Raw genomic sequence first — 16017 nt, forward strand, 5'->3', positions numbered from 1 at the left:
GATGAAAAGATGGATGGAAAGATGGATGGAAAGATGGATGAAAGGAAGGGTGGAAAGGTGGATGGAAGGATGGATGGAAAGATGGATGGAAAGATGGATGAAAGGCTGTGTGGAAAGATGGATGAAAGATGGATGAAAGGAAGGATGGAAAGGTGGATGGAAGGATGGATGGAAAGATGGATGAAAGATGGATGAAAGGAAGGGTGGAAAGGTGGATGGAAAGACGTAAAGATGTAAAGATGTAAAGATGTAAAGATGGAGACCAGTCCATGGTGATTATTCTCCATGAGTTCCACGTACGATCGCTTCAACCGGAACAAAGAACATGGCGGAGGGACGGGAACCTTTCAAGGCGTCTTGCTCTTCATTTAATGTTTAAGTACAATTCAATGCGTTGTAAAAACCCGTTAAACCACATTATTATATGTCTATTATGTCTTTCACGTGCTACACATTACATACAATATAGTTCAACGAGGTGAGTCCTGGGTAATGCTCCTCACTCCTGTTCTTTTATTATCGTCTTACTCTATTGTTCCTTTCTTTTATATCACATCTGCTTATCATGTTTGTATTCTCATGTTTAAAAAAAAAGAAAAAACAAACCCTACTCTCTCTCTCTCTCTCTCTCTCTCTCTCTCTAAAATACATGCGCTTGCCTCCACACACACACACACACACACCGCCGTGCACACACGCACACAGTCAGCTGTGCCCTTCCCACAGCTAGTAGCACGAAAACAGAACACACCGCCTGTCCCTGCCTCACACACACACACACACACACACACACACACACAAACGCTGCAACTGCCCTCTACACACACTCTTAAAGGGACATGACACAGACTTTATACATCGCCACTGAGAGCCGACGGCATACCTGGGCACTGAGCACACGTTAACAACAGCTGTGTTACAACACATTGTGACGGTATCGATGAACAGGATGTGTGTGTCTGTGAGCGTAACCCCAGTGAACTTTTAGTTGAAGGCTAAACTAGAGCAAAGTGTCACGTGTTGTCGATTGGGAGTGGCTGAAATGTTGAGAATGTAATCACGCTGCTAGCTTTTATTTTAACACCCGAGGTAAAACAAGGATGTTTCCTTCTTACTGTGACATGTTGTGTACACGAGATCCTAAAGATACCATAAATGTAATTGAAACGTCCTCTACCTGAATGAAACGTTAACGTTTTTTTTTAAATCAAGACGCAGGATTGCTGCTTCTAAATCTGCCTTTTTTTTTTTTTTTTTTGGTAAAGACAGAACATTTTGGAGCCGCTGTGAGAACCGGTGGGGGAGCCTTGGCAAGAGTTTCAAATGATTTCAAGTCAATTAGGAAGAAATTAAAAACAGAACGTTACAGACAAATGGAGGAGTATTTTTGTTGGGGGGGGGGGGGGGTTCAGTTTGTCTTTAGGCAAAGATTATACTAAGATTATAAAACATCTTCTTCTGGGAACTATTAAATACAGACCTGGTAGTACATGGACAGCAGTTTGGGAGAAACAACAAACATGCATGAATTATGGCTTCCTATTGGCAGTTTTACAATCCGGTATCTTAATAACCTCAATCAGTGGTGTGGGGAGGCCGTCTGAGGGCCGACAGGTACTTGGGTTGAACACAGGGGCCAATCTAGTGCCCCACTAGTGTGAAGTTATAGGACAGCAATGAAACACAGCAATAGAACACAGGTACAGCGTGGTCAAATACACGTTTTAAATCATCATTGTAACTGCACATGAACACAAAGGCCTGAACTTAAAGGCCTCCAGAAAGACGACTTGAACTTTAGCGAAGTCGACCACAAAAACTGAGACACTGTGTCTTTAAGAAGCCCCCACCTTCTCACAGCAGGGGGGGTGTGAGCTGAATCCAGGAACAGCGATTGAAAAAAAAAAAAAAAGCTCCACCAGTGGACTGTTTCAAGTCCCCCCCCCCCGGCTGAAACCCTGCCTGATTTGTGGGCAATGTTGGGGATGTAGAAAAAAAAAAAAAAAAAAAAAAAAAAAAAAGGAAACCGGAGCAAAGAGAGCGCAAGGGAGAGATAGGGAGACAACACTACCCGGGTAGCTATGGAGATAGTAGGTTTTCCTGGTAGCTTTCTTTGACAGGTGTCGAGTGGGATAAAAACAAAAGTATCAGAACAGCCTCCAAGATGTACGGCAAGGGTAAAGGAGCCGTGGTCCCCTCCGACAGCCAGGCGAGAGAAAAGTAAGTACATTATTGCACTGTCACAACAGAGAGCCAGTCCACAAGAGTGAGCTAGGTAGCCCCAACTTGCTAACTGATGCGAGGGGGGGGGGGGCAAGCTTCGGAGCACGCATTGTTCAGCGAGCTCCTCTCTTTTAAAGAAAAAAAATGATATCATAGAAAATGATTTATGCAAGCTTCAAAAGTGAAGTTTCTTCTTCTTCTTTTGTGTGCGTCGCATCCTTCTCTCTCTCTCTCTCCCTCCCCGACATGCACAAGGCATGGCTGCGGAGTTAGCTCGAGCGGCTAGCTGCCCTGCCAGGTCCACTCTCTGCTTCACTCGTGCAAGAAAACAAAAGAGTGGGGCTTTTTAAATAATGAAAACATGTTTTACTACACGGCGACTATAAAGTTGCGCCACCTCGAATGGAGGAGGTGTCTGCTTTGCGCACGTTTTTTAAATATATATATATTTTTTCTACCGGGGATGATTCCCAAACATGCACTCGAGGGGGGGGGGTGAATTGTGTGTGTGGTTGGGGGAGAGAGAGAGAGAGATATATCCCACTTTAGTGCCATCTCGCCCCGGTGCGAGGAACAATGCATGTAGCAATGTAGCAATGTAGCATGTAGCAGTTTTATTTTCGCTACACAATGGGACGTCGCGGTGGCTACATTGTATCCCATGCGCGCGCGCGCTCGCTCGCTCGCCTGTGTTCGGCCGGCGCAGAGTCGCCGCTACGAGGAGAAGCGGCGACTCATAACTTTTGTGGCCCGTACAGATTTCCCTCCGGTCACTCCTCTTCCTCGGGAGGAAGAGTGCCGGTGATAGGGAGAGGGAGAGGGGGGGGGGGTGGGACCCTAAAACCTTTCCCCCCCCCCCCCTCCTCCTCCTCTCCCGGTGTCTGTTTGGTCGCGAGGCTTCCTCGGCGGCGTTAGCTCGGGGAGCCGTGTAGCCCTCCGATCCCTTTGTCTGCACGCCGCCGTCTCGATGCCTGTTGTTCGCTCGTGGAGATGCACGCCGCGCGCGCGCAACAACAATTAACCAATCAGAGGATGAAATGAAGAAATAAAATGAGCACAAGTATGAATTCGATGAAAAACGCCTGTGCGTGAATTGTGAAAATAGATGCCGGTTATCTGCTGAGTGTCTCTCTCCCACACCCCCCCCCCTCCAGCTAACAAAGACATGCACGCGCTTTCATTAAACTTTGTTCAGACTTAATCTGTGTAAAGCCCCCGTGCTCTGGTTCACGTGTAACGTGTTTCGTTACAGCTGAAGCATCTTGGAGGTAAATACGGGTTGCATCCTCCCCCAGAAGGTGCATGCTTGTGGCTTCCTTCCTTCACAGCTGATGGGTGGAACACCAGCAACAAGCTCACTCTGGATGGCTGGACCAGTCCGAAAGGAGGAGGGGGGGGGGGGGGGTTTGTGCACACTTGTGCACGCTTGAATGACAAACCGGCCAGACGCCTCACACCTGAAGCTGCGTTTATGAACCCCGTGCTCCTTCTTCTTTCTCTTCTATAACGTCTCATTCATCCCAACTCTCACTTCCCATCTTTCGCTGCTCTTCAAAGTCCCCCCCCCCCCCAAGTCCCTCGCTTCAGCGTCGTTGAATTATTGAGACGGACCCGAAGCAGCTGCTCTCAGCTTTTGCATCCGAGTTGAGAACGAGAGAGAGAGACACAAGAGAAAGACAGAGGGAGGGATGGCGGGGCGGACTCATCCATGTTTAAAGAAGGGGTTTTGTCCTGAGCCCCGGGCAGCATGTCAGGTGTGCTTGTGTCCATCGGGGAGGCGTCCCATCTCAGGACGTCGCAGGTGGAGGGAGGTCAGAGGGTCACATCGCTCGGTGCGTTTTATGGTGGAAGGAAATGTAGTCCCCCCCCCCGGTATTGTAACCTTTAAAACTTAGGAAGTACAGGTTGCTGGAGCCACCGTTCACGTATTGTTTTGACCTCGCCGTATAAATATATAATTTCACATTCTGGCTGTCGATAAACGACCACAGCTTTCCCCATTTTTTTCCCCTCTCTGTCCCGACTTTATTGCCCCTCTGATTCCCCCCCCCCCCCCCCCCCCCCCCCCCTCTCCCACCCACTGTTTCTTCCTCCTATAAAAAAAGGGGCATAACCCCTCTTATGTTCCAGTCAAAACTAATTTTCTTCTCCTCCCCTTTTCTATGAGCTAGCTTCTGAGCTTTAATAATGCAGTAGGCCAGGTGCACGCACACACACACACACACAAGCCCCCCTTTTGCAACCCGCGCACAAGAACACACACATAAAACTTTCATTGAATGCCTCTTGGGGGGGGGTCTGCAGTATGATCCTCGTATCCCCAGACACAAGACCCGAGTCCTTGACTATTCCCTTTTAGTCAAACTCTTACAGAAAGCTGCACGTGCGTTTTGAACCGGCAGCGAACGAGGAGACGAGAAAACCCACATCAATATTTGAAGCTCTCGCTGCATCTCGAGGCTTCCCGGGAGCCTTCTTTTTTAAAAACACGTCAAACGCGGTATAGATGCAGGTGATCTATACGCTTTTAAAGTGTGATATGTGTGTGTGTGTGTGGGGTGGGCAATACTAGACTGACCTGCAAGTGGTACTGACTTCCACTCCACACCAGCGGTCACGCAGAGCTTTGTGACCTACAAATTGCTGGGAGCCTCAGAAAGTGGTCAGATTCCCCTGGCTAAAGGTGTGTGTGTGTGTGTGTGTGTGTGTGTGTGTGTGTGCGTGCCACTGATTGTGTTGAATTAGGCAAGTCGATGTGATCCCTGCTGGTTCGATGCTGTGCCGTATGGGAGAGATGCCATTTAGAGTTGAATAATGGTTTATTCCGGCCTCGTCTGCTCCGCTCCGTTTGTTCTTCTGGACGTCTTCGACCCGCTCACTTGGGTCTTCTTATCTTATCTGCACCCTCAGCTATTTACTGCCTCCCCGAGCAGGACACCAACGGAGCCTCGTGCGCTCTAACTTTGTGCACTACATGCACGTCGACCCGCTCGCGGGAGAAGTCTGATGGTCGGCGCCGTGGTTTTTTTCGTATAAAACTACAGAATTGCGGGAATGCAAAAAACAAAGTCCCCGTTTTACGTTGACGCTTGAATCTTTTTAATAATAATAATACTTTTTTTTTTTAATAAACGAGAGGGGTTGATGACTTGAAGTGGAATTCCTTTTCCACGACATCTGATTGAGGATATTTATGATTCCAGGTCGGTCTGAATCGTGTGTAAGGACCAGCAGTATTCAGGGTGCTGCTTACGGACACGCTGGGAGCCGGATGTAAACAAGTCTATCCATAGTAGTGAATTAATATGCGTGTGTGTGTGTGTGTGTGTGTGTGTGTGTGTGTGTGTGTGTGTGTGTGTGTGTGTGTGTGTGTGTGTGTGTGTGTGTGTGTGTGTGTGTGTGTGTGTGTGTGTGTGTGTGTGTGTGTGTGTGTGTGTGTGTGTGTGTGTGTGTGTGTGTGTGTGTGTGTGTGTGTGTGTGTGTGTGTGTGTGTGTGTGTGTGTGTGTGTGTGTGTGTGTGTGTGTGTGTGTGTGTGTGTGTGTGTGTGTGTGTGTGTGTGTGTGTGTGTGTGTACACTCATTAATATGTGGAGCGCAGATTGCTTTGACATTCAAGCCGAACTGATCACGTGTCACACTCAAATAATAACTTTTTGTTCTCTTGATTTAAAAAAAAAAAATAATTCTAGATCTTTTTTTGGTGCTTTTTGTTAAAAAAACCCCAAATTTGATCACACGATTCTTTTTTTTAAGGAGCGCGTATGTAAATCCGACAGCTGCCAAACGTCCCCTGACCGGCGGCTCCGGACTACAGTTATTGTCTGCCGTTTGCATACTAACAATGCATATTTTGGAAACATTTGCATACTATAAGTAGTGGGAACGGGTCACCGTGTGTGCACGTTGTAGAGGCATCGAGGAGAAACGGCGAATGAAAGAGTGCGTTCTCGCCTTGAACATGTATTTTGTTTATTTGTTTGTTGGTGTTTCCATTCAGGGACGCACACTCGAGTGTTAATTATTAACTAAATAGTGTCGTATTGCATTTAAAGCTCAACCACACACATTTATACACATTTTTCTTCCTCTCCATTATCGTGTGACAAATCGTCATATTTGTTACATTTTAAGATCAAGAAAAGCAACAAATTCTCAATTTTGTGAACAAAACATACATTTATTTTTATTTGCTCGAATTTAACCAATTCAGTTTTGATAAAAAAAAAAAAAGAAAAAGGATTTCACCTTGGACCTTGTTTCAACTCGCGTTTTGTGGGAGGATATCATTTAAAATCTGAGTTGAGTGATTTTTAGTCGCTTGGCTACTCGAATCCGGTTGGTTTGCGCAATAATGACGGTTCTCTCTGACCAATCGGTGGTCAGCAGTGTTTTAACTCCACCTTCTGGTATCATCCACCAAATGTAGCCAATGGAAAACCAATAAAAGAGTGAGTACAGCTTTTAAACTGTAACTTCTTTTAATTTCTTCACCCCGGGATGATGAGATCCTTTCGGCCTCCTCCCCCAAACCTTTTCACTAAATGTGCTTAAATAGACCTCCGTCCCCGAAGAGCAGATAGGCCGTCACTCCTTCAATAAAAACCCACGTGCGCAACAGCCGTATTATCTCAAAACCACGTTTCATTGATCAGCTCATTGGCTAATGACGGGGGGGATCTGACAGTGAGCTGCCGTCCTGCTCATTAGGCCCTCGTTGGCCTGTCGGAGGCCCGTCTGCTCCGGGCACCCGTCATATCCACGCCGCCGCTCGATTGATGGTCCATTAACAGCCTATTAAACGCAACTAAGTGAAGGCGTTAGGAGTAAAATGTTGGGCCGACGGGGGGTGTGGCTCTTGTGTCTGTTAATAGACCCCGGTGGATTGCTGTTATCAAGTGCGGACGGTTATAATAGTGTTTTTTTTTTTGTTTTTTTCAAATTCAAGGCGAGAGCTTTAGAAATATATCGTTTGAAATTAGCCTTTTCGAGTGCAGCTGCAATTGGTGTGTTCAGTCAAGAGGTGGTTTTTCTTCTTCTTTTCTTTAACTGCTGTTGAGATTTGAAGACTTTGGGGTTCTTGGTCAGTTGCACACGGGCAGTACCGTACAGGCGACGGGGCCGTTTTCTATTGCAAGAAACTTTCCAAAACCCCGGGAACCTTTTTCCGAAGGTACTCCGGTTGATCCGCCTTCAAGCTCCTCGGGTCCTGGTTTCTATCACACCGGAGATCTCTGCTTCTGTGGCGGCGGCGGCTTGTGACTTGCTTTCAGATCCCCTGGCATCGTTCTCCCCGATGGTTCGAGGGCTAATAGTTTATGGGGTGTGTTTTGGGTTTGTGGATGAAGCCGGTCGTCCCCAAAAGTCTTGAGGATTAGGGAGGCTACAGTCAGCTCGCTAACATGTCCTTCCCCCTCTCCGTTTCAGGTTAGCGTTGTACGTGTACGAGTACCTGCTACATGTGGGAGCACAGAAGTCCGCACAGACCTTCCTGTCTGAGGTAAGACCCCCTCCGAACCCGTCAATAAACCACCGAGCCGATCGTTGTTTCTGCTCTTTAAAAAAATAAATAAAAACATCTAGAGCTCCGGAGAAGAGATGAAAGAATTTGTATAGAAAAAAATGTCCAGCAGAGAAATCCAATCGCATGTCAGCTCGTTAGTAAAACTACACTTCTTTTTTTTTAACACCGCTTTTACTGACTGTTTACAACGACTCCTGTTGATTTTGTTACGCTTCTGCCAATAACAACAACGCATGCACTGGACGTTACTTGACATCTGTTGCACATTTTCCTCCTCACAAGCTAGCGATGAATGAGTATTTTACTTAACGTGTAAGGGGTGATCAGAGATGTGAAAATAAGGAAGAGATTCACTCGAGTGGAGCCAGAAAGATGCCGATCGCCACGTCCGGGGCCATCGACAGTTTTTGAGACTCGACTGATTATATGTTCTTAACCCCGGACCTGCAGACGTAATCCTCTCTCTCTCTAGTGGCCGCGAGTGACTCTTCTCTCCTCTCCTCCTCCTCCTCCTCCTCCAGATTCGATGGGAGAAGAATATCACATTAGGGGAGCCTCCTGGATTCCTCCACTCGTGGTGGTGGTAAGCCTCACTTTCAGTTTTCCTTCTTTTTGTTCGTACTCTTTTTTTTTTTTTTTTCAAAGCTTACGGTAACTTTAATATAACAACTTGTGTAATATTAGTCACGATATTGTGACAGCGGAACAAGAGATGTAATGAAAGAACACGGGTCCCTCTGAGTCGTTTTGTAGTGCTTCTAATGGCATTTAAAAGCAACCCGTCGTGGAGTCCGTTAGCGCAGCTGTCAATCACTGTCAAACAAGTTTTTCAATAATAAAAGAAATTATTACCCATTTCTCACCTCGAATGCTTTCAGAAACATATTTATTTGTACTGTTTAAGCTGTGAAATTAGAACGTTTCCACCGATTGGTCAGTGGGCGGAGCTTAGTTTTCAACATGGCAGGCCGGGGACACACACACACACACACACACACACTTTCTCCTGACTAAAATATTTTTTTTCCCTTGAAAACATTTGAGGTGAGAAACGAGAATCTTGAATCATATTCGATCGGCGCTGCTTTTGATCATTTATATTTATTTGTTTTTTTACGAGCAGTGATTGACAGCTGGCGAGACTCCCTCGGCTCTGATTGGTTGTTTTTTTTAATTCTTCGGGCACGGTGGAATCTCTCAACGCCATTAGGAGCACTGAAAGAAAAACAATCTGTCTCGTGCACTAATGTGTCAGGATATAGAAGGAGCTTGAGGGGAAAAATCCCCCGCCCCAAAAAAAAGTTTTTATTGGCGTCATCAACTCGAGCTTTAAGTGGCGTAACCCCCCCCCCCCCCCCCCCCCCACACACACACACACACACACACACACTCATTCACAAGTCTCTAGGGTCCTCCATTATTCATTACTGTGTATGCACAAACAGGAGCTTCATTTGAATGTCCACGGTCTGAAGCTCACGTCATCGTTTTTAATTTTGAATTCATTTAAACTCGTGTTTAATATAAACTATCGGGTACATTTGGGTGTTTAATTGACGGTGTGATGATTTAAAAATGACTCCCATAGGGTGGGGGGAGGGGGGGGGGCTCAGCCATGGGGTTGACCAGACTCACAGAGGGCGTGACCCGTCGTCTCCCCCTCCTCCAGTTCTCCATCCTTCACCCCCTGAAACAATAGATCCAGATGGTTAGGGAATGGACCCCCCCCCCCCCCTCTATACACCCCGCCCGCTCGTCACCCTTTGTGTGCCCGCCCCCCCACCTCCCACTTTTCTCCTTTGTTCACCTCGGAGAGGGTTTCTTAGCAGATTAACCCGTTGCATTCCATCTTCCTTTGTGTCGCCTCCTTCCTCCTCAACCCCCACCCCCCCCCCCCCCCCCCCCCCCCCCTGTCATTTCTGCCCCGAGCTAAGATTTGACCTTTTGGGGTCATCGCCTCAATCACCGATCAGCAGTTTCACTTCTTGTCTCTGGACGGCCCGGTGACCTGGAGGAGGCAAAGAAATCTGTTTTACTGTAAGGGGGTTCTACAGAGAACCCTTCTATGGCGTAATGGTTCTACCCAGAACCTTCACACCTTCTCAGGGTGCTGTCAAATAGCTTACTCACGGGGTTCTACAGAAACACTTCTATGGCGTAATGGTTCTACCCAGAACCTTCACACCTTCTCAGGGTGCTGTCAAATAGCTTACTCAGGGGGTTCTACAGAGAACCCTTCTATGGCGTAATGGTTCTACCCAGAACCTTCACACCTTCTCAGGGTGCTGTCAAATAGCTTACTCAGGGGGTTCTACAGAAACACTTCTATGGCATAATGGTTCTACCCAGAACCTTTACACCTTCTCAGGGTGCTGTCAAATAGCTTACTCAGGGGTTTTACAGAAACACTTATATGGTGTAATTGTCCCACCTAGAACCCTCTCGAGGTTCTACCCAGAACCTTTCCACCTTCTCAGGGTGCTATCAAATAGCTTACTCAGGGGGTTCTACAGAGAACCCTTCTATGGCATAATGGTTCTACCCAGAACCTTTACACTTTCTCAGAGTGCTATCAAATAGCTTACTCAGGGGTTCTACAGAAACACTTCTATGGTGTAATGGTTCTACCCAGAACCTTTACACTTTCTCAGTGCTATCAAATAGCTTACTCAGGGGGTTCTACAGAAACACTTGGTGTAATTGTCCCACCAGCTAGAACCCTCTCTTGAGGTTCTACCCAGAACCTTTCCACCTTCTCAGGGTGCTATCAAATAGCTTACTCAGGGGTTCTACAGAAACACTTCTATGGCGTAATGGTTCTACCCAGAACCGTTCCACCTTCTCAGGGGGCTATCAAGAACTTACTTAACCTTAATAGAACCCGTAGCTTTACGACGAAACCCTGAAAACCCCTTTCTTCAAAAGCGGGTTCTTCAGAAGCAAATAGTTCTTGGTTGAACCTCAGTCCCTTTCAGGAACCAGAACCTTTTGTGGAACCCTTGTTTCTCATTTTATTCCGACTTGATTGGGCTACAGTGCCCATGTTCATCGCTATGGAAACCAAACATGTCGCCCGGTGCAACAATGTGGCTCATTTATGTGCTTTCATAGTTTTTTGGGGGCAACAATGGAGCTCTGTGTCAGCGAGGAATGAGCCAATAACTGTTTTTAGGATCAATTGTTAGATTTGAGTCTTTTCAGGTTGACAATAAGATGCTATAGCCTTGTCTTTTAAATCAAATAAAGAAATAAACCAAAGAGCTAAACCACCTTTTTTATTTTTTGCTTCCAGCGTGCGATTTTAAGAACTTGCATGAATTAGATTTTATTGCTTTTTTTTCTTCTCCTAAAGCTTCACCGTGGGAAATACCAACGGTAATTGTTTATTATGTGATAACATATAGATCCTTTTTTAATGTTAAAATGCCTTTTCATCTTCAGGAAGATAAAAGCGCAGTTCCCAGAACGTCCACTGGACTCCAAAAGGGCCCGAAATTAGTATTGTACATGTTATTACAATGAAGCAAATATTTAAGAACCTGTAGATTTACGGACTTGTAAATGCGCTCTTAAATAGTCTTCTCGTGTTACTCCTCAACCAATGAGACCAAGGACATATATATATTTATAAAAAAAAAAAAAAGGATATTAAGGAACCAAATAATAATAATTTGAGCCTGGGTAAATCTTATTCAAGTCAGGACTAATACAATAAATGGTATACAATTATGTTGTCTTCTTATCTCCTTGTTTAGACTTGCATTTGAAAAAGCAGAACATTTCTCCTCTCTCCCTGTTGATGTGTCCTTGAGCAACACACCGACATCCTTATCCTCTGTATCTCAACCGTGTGCACTCTGCCCTTCTTTTTTTCGTCACAAGGAGGTTTTGGGGGATATGTCAACGCAACCAAAATATTATGAATTCCTCTCTTTTAATATTGAAAATATATGAATGTATATATCTGGTGACTCAAGACGACGTGTGTGTGGGTGTGTGTTGGTGTGTGTGTGTGGGTGTGTGGGTGGGTGTGTGGGTGCGAGGTTGATTGGGGGGGGGGGTGCTCAAGTACGTAAGAGGCCGCTTAAGAGCGCTGGGGAGATAGTGAGAGTGTGTTAACGGGTTATGAATAGCTGGTACACATTTGGCTTGTATTGCACTGTATGGTAACCTTTGACCTCTTCCCCCCCCCCCCCCCCCCCCCCCCCTCCCCTTTTTAAATTTTTTTTATTTCAGTGTATTCTGGGATTTGTATTGTGCGGCTCCAGACCGAAGGGAGACATGCGAGCACTCCAGTGAGGCGAAGGCCTTCCATGACTATGTAAGTGACACTCACTCACTCACTCACTCACTCACTCACTCACTCACTCACTCACTCACTCACCCTAGAGTGGCAGTTAGAGGGTAGGGTGCACCTTTTTTGGACTAAAGTATAATCTTGAGCCGTATTTTAAATCACGTTTCTCTCACAACTACAAACTAATTTTAACTTTTTACCAATAATCACATCGACGTCGATGCCACACATTTGTATCGTTTTTTTTTGTGCGCGAAACTACGGCCGTTGACTTTAATCGTCACGACGACGTCCCATAAAATGCCCCAAACTCTTTTTTTTTCCTTAAAGATAAACAACGACAAAGTCCTCGTAAATTAAAGGAGCCGGATGGTATTTTTTTCAACCTAGTTTTCTTCATGAATTATGAGAGTAAATCTGAGGGCGTTGTGTGCTGTGCAGACTGTAAAAGACCATTTTTAGGGACATTTTGGGGATTTTTTTTTTTTTTTTTTTGGCTTTGTAAATAAGATTGACGTTTTCATATTCAGAATTGTAGCCTCAACAACAGTAGTTCTGTAAAATATGCGTTGCGTCCTTGAGGAATCCTTCGACGCCTTCGGGGCCCTCGAAGGAGACTCGCTCCTCTCCTTCCCGATTGTCTCGCTGCTCTCTGAGCTCAGAGTCGAGGATCGTGTGTGTGTGTGTGTGTGTGTGTGTGTGTGTGTGTGTGTGTGTGTGTGTGTGTGTAGAGGTTCGTCGGTCACAGGGGCGCTTGGATCCGGGTCTCTCTCAGATCCAGGTCTCTCGGATTCCAGGTCTCAGAAGAAGTCCCACGATTCACGGCTCCTCCTCGCTGCCCGGGAATCGTGTAAATACATATTCCTCCACTGAGAGGGGGGAAGGAGTACCTGTATCCACTTGTGTGGAAATGTCATGCGTCGGGATTGACACCTTCAGTGCGTGTGTGTGTGTGTGTGTGTGTGTGCACGTGCGTGTGTGTGTGTGTGTGTGTGTGTGCTGAATAGTATAGTGTGGGGAGATAATGGAATAGAGTTCTAATCCGGTAATCCCAGCACTGGGCCGAGGCTAAGCCAGGGATTTGGGTGTGTGTGTGTGTGTGTGTGTGTGTGTGTGTGTGTGTGTGTGTGTGTATTTTTGGATAGGGGTGGTGGAGTGGGGGGCATCCTTGGCAACTAGCCCATAGATGGAGGTTGGAAGGGCTCACACTGTGTGTGTGTGTGTGTGTGTGTGTGTGTGTGTGTGTGTGTGTGTGTGTGTGTGTGTGTGTGTGTGTGTGTGTGTGTGTGTGTGTGTGTGTGTGTGTGTGTGTGTGTGTGTGTGTGTGTGTGTGTGTGTGTGTGTGTGTGTGTGTGTGTGTGTGTGTGTGTGTGTGTGTGTGTGTGTGTGTGTGTGTGTGTGTGTGTGTGTGTGTGTGTGTGTGTGTGTGTGTGCTCCTCGCGGTGATAAAGCGGAGGAGACGGTACCGGTTTAATTCTGGCTCCAGCCCCCTGAAGCTCGTCTCTGAGCTTGGGTTCTTTTTTTTTCTTCTTCTATGGTTTTCAAAAGAACGAGTCGGTTAGAGAAGAAGAAAAAAAAACACTATTTCACCTCCCAAAAAGTCTTCTTTTAAAAAAGTATATTGACAGGGTTACGGTTACGGGGGAAGGAGGCTTTGTCTTATTAAAGAAAGACGCCGGCCGACATCCGACTCGCTGTTTATGTCAAGTCGTGACAGTCGTGTGCTTATATCTTAAATATGTTATTTACATTTTATGGTCTTCTTTATTTACTTCATAGTTCCAGCTTTAATTGATTAAAGGCAAAGAATTGGGCTGAGCCTTCGAGTTAAAAGCTGCGTGTCTTGTGATTGGTCGAACGCGACACGCCTCCCTCCATCTCCCACCTGCTCCTCGTGGCTTCACACACCTGCTTTCTTGGCCACACCCCCACATCTGCAGGCCACACCCCCACACAATCTTTTCCTGTATCTCTCCCTCGCCCAATAAACTGCTCCACCCCCTTCTCGTCTCACTCTCCTTATCGCTCACTCTCCTCCTCTTCTCGTATCTCTGCCCCTCCCCTCCCTCCCCACCATCACTACCTCTGTTACCGCGAGAAGATTGATTGCCTAATCTCGCCGTTTACCCACAATGCCTCGTTGTGCCGAAGGGCGGTGTAGACGACGTGAAGAAGGGGCAGTCGAGGTATTTAAAAATGGAGAGAGAGAGAGAGGAGGGTTGAGTTACTGTGTGTGTGTGTGTGGGACAGCACTGATGATTTGGCAGCAGCTTTTGGGGAAACGTGTGTGTGTGTGTGTGTTGGTTGTGCCAGTTTTGAGGACCAGCTGGGCTATCAGTGTGTGTGTGTGTGTGTGTGTGCATTTGTATGTCAGGCGTGAGCGTATCGGCCGTATCCTGTTGCTCCAGAGCGAAACGCACTGTTTTGACTAATAAATTAGCCAGATCAGCCACAGTAAGCGGTTTTTCCTCCCCTCTTCTCACTCTCCTCCATCCTCACTCCTTCACCCTCCTCCTCCTCCTCCCTCACTCCCTCCTCCTCCACTCCCATTTCTTTCCCTCTCTCTGCGCGCTAAGGACAGCAGGTCAAGGAGACAGTGATGAGGTACATATCAGTGTGAACCAGAATGTAGATTAGTACCCTCTCCAGGCACACACACACACACACACACACACACACACACACACACACATGCGCTGTCTCTTCCTACCTCTCTCCATCCAGTGTTTATGTCTCTGTCTTTATCCCCGTGAAAGGTATCAGGCGGAGGTCAATAATGTGTTGAGCACTATTGATCGGTCCGGTGGGTCCTTTGGGAGAGGGGGGGGGGGGGGGGGGGGGGGAAATCAATGCTCCTCTGTACAGCCATCTGCATACTGTACTGTACCAGCCAATCAGATCGTTAGTCTCTTGTTCATCAACATTGTGTGTTTTGTACTGAGGAGGAAAAGCACAACACGATGCGGCGTCAACTGAGGATTAGCGCGTCACGGTGGACGTTTGGTTTTAGGAGGAGGAGGAGGAGGAGGAGAAGTTTACGAAAAAATAATCCCAGAGGTTGTGCAGCTTTTATAACCTGAAGCGAGCTCTTAACCTGCTTCCTCCAGACTGTGTGTGTGTGCACCAAACAGTTGTCGTTGTTTTTTTAATTAATTACTCGTTTTAGTCTATAACGTGTCCGAAAACAGTGAAAAATGCAAAGTTGTAACCAGTAAATTTGGGATGTTTAAAAAGACATTTTATCGTTTATTTTTAATGAAATGTGGCTGCTCCCTCTTCGTCAGAATCAGTCGAATAATCGCTCGTTATGATTTATTCTTGCTCAATAACTTATTTAATCCATAAGCACATCTCTGGTAAACACCAGAGCGTTATTCACGGTCTTTTTTGGGGGGGGGGAGGTGGATAGGTGAGAGGAGACAGAAAACAGCTGCAAAGGTCACATGTGAATGTTGTGGTCGCTAGCGTGGTCGCTAGCCACACGTGGACGTTGTGGTCGCTAGCGTGGTCGCTAGCCACACGTGGACGTTGCGGTCGCCAGCCACACGTGGACGTTGCGGTCGCCAGCCACACGTGGACGTTGCGGTCGCCAGCCACACGTGGACGTTGCGGTCGCCAGCCACACGTGGACGTTGCGGTCGCCAGCCACACGTGGACGTTGCGGTCGCCAGCCACACGTGGACTTTGCGGTCGCTAGCCACACGTGGACTTTGCGGTCGCCAGCCACACGTGGACGTTGCGGTCGCTAGCCACACGTGGACGTTGCGGTCGCTAGCGTGGTCACTAGCCACTCGTGGACGTTGTGGTCGCTAGCCACTCGTGAACGTTGTGGTCGCTAGCCACTCGTGGACGTTGTGGTCGCTAGCGTGGTCGCTAGCCACTCGTGGTTGTTGTGGTCGCTAGCGTGGTCGCTAGCCACTCGTGGACGTTGTGGTCGCTAGCGTGGTCGCTAGCCACACGTGGACGTTGTGGTCGC

At 47.0% G+C, this 16017-nt stretch overlaps 1 protein-coding gene across 3 annotated transcripts in view; it reads left to right on the forward strand.

The window, feature by feature from the left end:
• Window positions 1–2008: 2008 nt before the first annotated feature.
• The window catches only part of zgc:110158 (uncharacterized protein LOC553590 homolog), a 28736-nt gene continuing 14727 nt past the window's right edge, over window positions 2009–16017 (forward strand). For all 3 annotated transcript variants that reach the window (XM_034562864.1, XM_034562865.1, XM_034562863.1), the window contains exons 1-4: window positions 2009–2220; window positions 7648–7720; window positions 8266–8327; window positions 11981–12065. In XM_034562864.1, the coding sequence (XP_034418755.1) occupies window positions 2165–2220; window positions 7648–7720; window positions 8266–8327; window positions 11981–12065 (276 nt within the window). In that variant the 5' untranslated portion in view covers window positions 2009–2164. The remainder of the gene's footprint in view (window positions 2221–7647; window positions 7721–8265; window positions 8328–11980; window positions 12066–16017) is intronic.

Source organism: Cyclopterus lumpus, chromosome 22 (assembly GCF_009769545.1).
Source record: "Cyclopterus lumpus isolate fCycLum1 chromosome 22, fCycLum1.pri, whole genome shotgun sequence".
NCBI classification, from domain to species: Eukaryota; Metazoa; Chordata; class Actinopteri; order Perciformes; family Cyclopteridae; genus Cyclopterus; species Cyclopterus lumpus.